At 37.2% G+C, this 7089-nt stretch overlaps 1 protein-coding gene across 1 annotated transcript in view; it reads left to right on the forward strand.

The window, feature by feature from the left end:
* Positions 1–6791, forward strand: part of tdrd12 (tudor domain containing 12) — a 54203-nt gene extending 47412 nt beyond the window's left edge. Inside the window, exons 32-36 of the mRNA XM_017303419.1 lie at positions 1371–1437; positions 1746–1859; positions 2689–2842; positions 3081–3138; positions 3235–6791. Of these exons, the coding sequence (XP_017158908.1) occupies positions 1371–1437; positions 1746–1859; positions 2689–2842; positions 3081–3138; positions 3235–3308 (467 nt within the window). The 3' untranslated portion in view covers positions 3309–6791. The remainder of the gene's footprint in view (positions 1–1370; positions 1438–1745; positions 1860–2688; positions 2843–3080; positions 3139–3234) is intronic.
* The last annotated feature ends 298 nt before the right edge of the window (positions 6792–7089 follow it).

Consider the following 7089-nt stretch of genomic DNA (forward strand, 5'->3'; position numbering starts at 1 on the left):
AAAATAAAAATAAAAATTGACCAAAAGGGCACTTTGGGGCAAGGAGCAAAAAGGGCAGGTGCTCAAGCACCCCCAGGCCCCCCCTCTGCACGTGCCTGCTGTGCACCAAAGCACTTTGATTCTTATGAAAAAGAAAATGGGGTCAAATCAGCAGATTAACTCCAAACAGGTCAGTATGGACAAGATGTGTAAATAATCACACTTGCATAAGCAGGTGGACAAAGGTGGGCTGTGTAATTGTGGAATGCTTTAATTGGCACTGATGGAGCACATCCCCGATAGAAGGATACAGAGGGAAAACGTGTTCAGAAATCATATTGGTCTGCTGGGAAATGTTGATGATGGTTTATTAGCGTTTAGATTTCCCACAGTGATCATCCTGGGGCTCTGCGCAAACCTTGTCCCAGCCTTACAGAAGGAGCTGTGCTTTAACGGTGCAGCTGGAGCTGCTAACGTGTCCAAACAGTCATCCCTCAGTCAAGTCATGCCAGCTTTGTGAATGCGTCTTTGAATAAAACAGACTTTCTATTCTTTAAATATGCAACTTGTATGCACAAGCGTGCCTAATAAATATAGAGGCACATTGGCCTGGATCAATACACRATTCAGCCATTTGGAATTAACTTCCACATTTCCCACTCACATTAAAGGACTCTCTGATACACTGCTTGCCTTTAATCTCTGTTCCAATAATTATTACCACTTGGATTAATCAAGTGGTAATATTTATTTTCTGTTCCTTCTATTGGAAATGTTTTTCCCTTAGCTTGACCTTATGTGCCCTGAAATATGTCTTTTTATATAATATATATAATTATCATYAGAACAACTTTAACTACTACAACCAAGAACCGTTGCTWTGGTTATTGGGACACGTATTCCGGGTATTTATACTAATTTACATACTCGTATTTATGGGAAGTGACTGGATGGACCAGCCACTCAGCTCCATTTCCCGCAGATTGGGATATATAAAGAAAAGTTGCACAGCCAGATACGTGTGCATAATTTTATACATCAGATTTTTTTGTGTGTTCAAATTTGACCCTTCACTCATTTTTAGTGTGAAAATTGTGCATGTACACTTTTGTACATGAGGCTCTGGTCATTTCTTTCCATTTACAGTAAACAATAGCCATCGCACTATTACCAACTCTGCGTCTTTCTTATTATATTTAGCAACATTTCAGATAAAAAATATTGGTATTGGCCAAAATCAGAATCAGGAGGTCAGGCTTTTTAAAGATCGGTAATCAGTGATTGGACAGAAAACTGCAATCGTTGCAGCCCTAAATAAAACCATAAATATATTTATCAGTTCAACCTGGTGGTTAGTTTTCCTGGGGTAATCAGTTTTTGTGTGTTTACAGGCGAGCCTGATGGTGATGAGCAGGTTGTGTCCAGTGATGAAACAGTCTGCAATGACCTGCCAAAGAGGTGCAAAATAACTTTTTCTTAGATGATCTTTACAGCATTATGGAGTAGTTTTKCTAATGCATGACCTACTTTTAATACTAGAAAAGTGGATGTATGTATATGTCATGATTAACTTTAAGTGATCTCATTTTGTGGGAACATAAACAGAAGTTGTTCCAGTGCTATTTTATTAAATATAATGTCTTTTATGAAGGAAAAGTGACAAGTAACATTGCTGATTTGAAAATGAGATTTGAAAACTTATAGGGTTAATTTAAAGTGAAATTGCATTTTGAACCTTTCTTGTGTTCTGTCTGGTTGCATTTCAGTTTATACCCTCAGGTTGTTTGGTACCAAACCTGTGACTCTGTAATTGTAACAGTGAAGTTGATGAATCCAGAGAGTCAACGCTGCAATTTCTACACAGACAGAGTTGTCTACAGGTCAGTCATGATCACAACAGTAAGAGCTCACTTATTGTCATTCTGSTCAATATTCAGTTTAACCTTTTTTTCCACAGTACTAGTAGTGGGTACATTTTAAGCACAGCCTGCCAGTSTAGTTTGAACACACACAAACATAAGTGTGGTGTGGTTATGTTTTCCCTCCAATATAAATTTGTAACGCATCTACCTTTCATTGTTGGGACAATGTGTTACTTCAATTATACTGTGTGCAGTCTCCTGTTTGACTCCTTTTGGCCAGTGCTTGTCTGCAAATGTCTGATTGTTTATTCACCTTTTACTGGTCGAGACACTGTCATGTTTACACCACACTGTGGCCACAGTCAGCCTGGTGAACTTCACAGCGTAACTTCTTTCGTGATGGAGCTGGTGCATCACTTACGTCCCCGGCCAAACATTAGGGATACACCGATCCTCTTTTTTCACTTAATACCGATACAGATATCTATAGATCGTGGTGATCACAATTATTTATTTTTTAATCATGCCTGTTTTATTTACTATCAGCAACAAAGTTATCGGTGGAATGAAAATAATTCAGAATCTAAATCTGCTAGGCATTTGAATAAAAGTGGATTCAACTGTATCTGTGGATATGCAGAGGATCCAAATCCAAACTTGAATAGGATTCTGTAGAACATTGTGGCAGCTCAAGTTCTGATCACTTCTAAAGGATTCACCTTTCAGTGGTTGCCACAGTGTGCTACTACAAACTCTGCCTCTATTGAAGCTGCTGGTTTTAGACTGAAATGCTCTGCTTGTGTTTTTCATTGAAATAAAACTGTAAAAGGCTTTCTCCTGTGTTCAGTGGGAGAGTGAACGGTCGTTCCTACATGGCTGATCTGGAGCTTCACCAGAAAATAGAYGCAGACATTTGCCACTGGGAAATGAAGTCCAATCAGCCTGTTCTTAAACTGGTAAAACAGCAGCAAGGACACTGGGAGAGACTCATCAGGAGTAAGGTACCAAAATCATGCTCACTCTGTCAAGATTATTTAAGCAGTAAGGTAGTTCACAGTGTGCTTACATGTSCAAACATAACACAATTAACAAAACTGAAAAAAAAAAAAAAAATTCATTACATTGGCAGAATAAACAGACATAATAAAAGGTTGAAATCCAGACCAGGTTTAATCTGTCCAGTGAGAAACGTTGGTGTTGAGAAAATTGTGACTTTAAAAAAATGRTTTCATTCCACAGAATATTTTTGTGAGTTATGACATGGACCATGTTGACGACGAGGAAGACACATCAAGTTGTAAGACAAAATCTGCCAAAGCTTTTTGATAAATGAAAAAAGTAAAATATTGGAGCTCATGCAGATGCTCATCATGTTTCTTCTTTTTTTTTTTAGGTCGGTTGTTTGTGGAGAACATAGGAGAGGATAGCTGCTATCTGAAGTCAGAGAGCGGCAGCGATAGTGACTGAACCCAAAATTTTCTTGTTTACATCTTCACCTCTTCCCTTAAGATATATTTCACATTCCTTTTGCAGTTGTTTTATTGTTCTCGTATGTAGAGTTTAGTTGGTTGCCCTTCAGAGGCCAACATTCGGAGTCTGAAATCTATTGTTTGGAAATTGTCATCTTTTTTTCTCTATTGTTTCAGTCGCAGACGAGCAAATACATTCATTTTCATTCATGTACTTTGAATTTAGATCTGGGTACATAGGTCAACACACATGACTGTTTCCTTATTATAAAAACAATTCATAATCACATTTAATGGCAGCTTGTGATACCGTGGGCAATTGAGAAACCAGTTTTATTTGTCCCCCAATCTTTTGTTCAAATAATTGCTTGGAAATGTGATAAATAGTTTTATTACCTTTGAGCTGTTTCAAGTTGGGATCCAGTCAGGCTCTGTGCATTTTGGTGTGTATTGTGTATGGAGACAGATGGCTTGATAAAGTAATAAATGTGTCAAAAAATAAGAACTTTGCCAATTTCTTTGATTATGAAATGTAGCATTAATTAATTTATAATTTCCAGCAATATTAATTTAACATCACTATCATTTATCCCACCTGCAGTCTTAAAAGGGGTGGAGTAGACCCCCTGTTCGTGGTCCCGCTGGTGTTACGCTGATCACTGAGGTTTTCTTCCTCCGTGGTTTTGGAAACTGAAAGGACTCCCCCATCACTTTCCCGCTGTCCGACTGTGACGTCTGCTGCGTTCTGAGTGTGAAGCTGGGACAGTGGGAGGCTTATCAAAAACTTAAGAAAATAATTAAATGAAACGAAAACTAATAAAATAAGATTATAACTAAAATGGAGAATTAAATTTAAGCAATTTCTCCTTAGAGATCACTTGTCCGTTCTATTCAAAATTATCAACAAATATGGACATTACATAATTAAATTGTAAAAATAATTTATTTTGGATGCTATATGACACACAAATTACTTTATTGAGCCACTTATTAATTTCTATGTTTATTCACAATTTTGCTAAGATCCTTTTCTAAACGTATTAGGGGCAGCATGAAATTGGGAATTAAAATTTGCCACGATTAGTACAGTTCTGAGCAAAATATGTAGCATTATTGTTCAGTCACTTCTGTTGATGTAATTAACACCTATTTACAACAAATGCCATTCAAGGTACTTTACAAAACAAATGGCTTCTAATCATATCCAGCTGCATAGAGAATCTAATTTGGTTAAAATTCACTTCAAAATAATCCGTCCGGTTAAGAACCATGTTCATAGTCAGTGTAATTGAACAAATTAAATTAGTAATACAGTGCCCGTTGGTAATTGTCTACTGTAAGGAAGCCCAACCCAGTACATCAAGTAACTGAATTTGCAGCAATCCTTCCGTTTTATTTTCAAGAAAACAGAAATGGACAAGAAAATAGTTTACTGATATCTTCAGAGTATTTGCTGGGTGTTTGTGTCATTGCCTCGAGTTTGTAAGTATGAAGTGTAACCTACACAAGTTATGATTTGTGCTGTAACTTTTTCATGACAAGGCATGTATTCAAGTACACGTTATTGGTTACCTTCTTAACTTCTGTTCACAACCATGGGAGAGCTTTTAGAGGGACAACAGTTTGTTTTGTTTGCAGTCTGTTTTGTTTTACCAAGTAAAACTGAGGCATTATAAAGCTTTATTTGAATCTACACTTAAGACAAGCATACCGCCTCAGCTGCCTCGTGGCAACTGGTATGTTACTGTTACCTTGTTTTTGCAGTGCTGCATTGTAGCTACATTAAAATTATTTACATGGTTCTTCAAATTTATATTTAAAATAATCTTTTCAGTTTGACCAACATGCTTGTTATGTCTGGGAGTAATAGTAACAGTTTGAAGTGGCCCATCCACAGGCCTGGAGCTTAGAGAGTTTAGTATTGGGGGAATGTAAAAAGGACTTCCAAACCACAAGGACTTGAAGGAGAGTGTCCAAAGTAATGAAGACAGCAAACAGTGATGTTAACAGGAGTTACAGGACAGATTTGTTTGGTGCAATTCCTTTTCCATTGATGTTAGTGAATAATTCTTGTACATTTTTGTTTTTGGATAAAAATAAAAAGTATAATATCTTGTATGGTCCTAGTTTGTGGAAGATACCTGACATTTTCCAATCAGAAAAAAAATTGTTGGTTAAAGCTGCAGTAGGTAACTAAAAAAATGTTGGGTTTTTTCTCTCTTTCTTTTAAATTGTCACTGTGTCTTGACAGAATGGTACGAGACAGATAATCTGTGAACAGAATCAATCTTCTCCACCTCTTCCCAGTGCTACTATTGCAATCTGCAGAAATGTGCCGCTCCTGGTCAAAAACAGCCAATCAGAGTCAGGAGGAAGGTCATAGCACTATACATTACACTTGTGTGTGCACTGCTCAATGTGCTAATGGTGGAGAAACAACTTACTGTTCCAGGAAAACCGTTTACCTGCTGTCACTGGTGACAGTGCTAACTACCTGAGCATTTGTGTCAAGCTGTGTTATCAGGAAGAAGCTGTAACGTAGCAGAGAGCAAGGGGGGTAAGCAGTGTGTACACAAGCGTGATTGACACGTGTTTTTGACAGCATTGTATTTCTGCTCAGAGTGCACTGATTACAGTTTTGTGGCCAATTGCTGATTACCGTTCTTTAAAAAACCTGAGCTGCTGATTCCGATTTTGGCAGATAATTTTTTTTTTTKTTTTTTTGCCTGAAATGTTGCCAAATATAAGAAAGTCGCTGAGTTGGAAACAGTGGGATGACTATTGATTACTGCAAATGTGCAGACGTGACCACGGCAGAGCAACAGAGGACGGTGGGATTTTTAAACCTTAGCCGAGGTCTTTAAGATTGGTGGATAAGTTTGGCTTCACATGTGGCTTCACATGCTGATACCTTCACATGTAGGTATCAGCTAATCACCGGTCTCCCAAAATTGGGAAGAGGAAATTGGGGCCAATTTATCAGTGCATCTCTAACTTCTGCAGCTAGCACTGGGAAAAGGTAGAGGAGCTTATAGATGTACAGTTTTAGCAAATGTATAAAACTATATTTCCTATAACTGCTACATACAGCAGTCTTGAGGGAAAATTGTAAATGTATATCTGCCAGGGATATGAATAATTGTAGACATAAGTGCCTGTGTACCAGGAGTTTAGGTTAAAGTGTAACTTTTGTTTAAAAAATGTTTTTTGCATATTTGTTAAAACTGTCACTATGTCCTGTAAGTAGAATATGTACAGCTTTATGGATCAATCCTTAAAATTAAGTCGTATTGACTTATTTTGTTAATATTCTGTATCTGTTTAAGACTCTGAGGAGAAATGTATCAGTTAAGACTTAATGTGCTTTTCCTTTTTGAACATTTGTTTGAATGCTGCAGTTTTACATTGTTAGATGCTGTTTGAATTATTAGTAAATGTACTTTCTATATATCATAAAACAATAAATTGATCTGCGCCTGCACCTGTTTTCTTTACAGATGGTTGTTACAAAGGAGCATCTAGTCCCAACACCAGAACATATTTAGATTTGCAAAGAGTCAACAGTGACTCTTTGCAAAGTCACTATTGACTTTGCAAGTGACTTGGTGTGTTTTGGTCACCAAAACACACAGAAAACACAGCAAAAATCACAAGTGTGCCTTAAATAAATTTACAAAATGTCAGCATCTCAGATTTATGGRAAGCAAATACATCATCATCATTAAATGTTAAATTTACCCTGCAACCTCGGATGGCTGAGGGTAATGTATAAGATGATC

This window comes from Poecilia reticulata, unplaced genomic scaffold (genome assembly GCF_000633615.1).
Source record: "Poecilia reticulata strain Guanapo unplaced genomic scaffold, Guppy_female_1.0+MT scaffold_267, whole genome shotgun sequence".
Taxonomy (NCBI): Eukaryota; Metazoa; Chordata; class Actinopteri; order Cyprinodontiformes; family Poeciliidae; genus Poecilia; species Poecilia reticulata.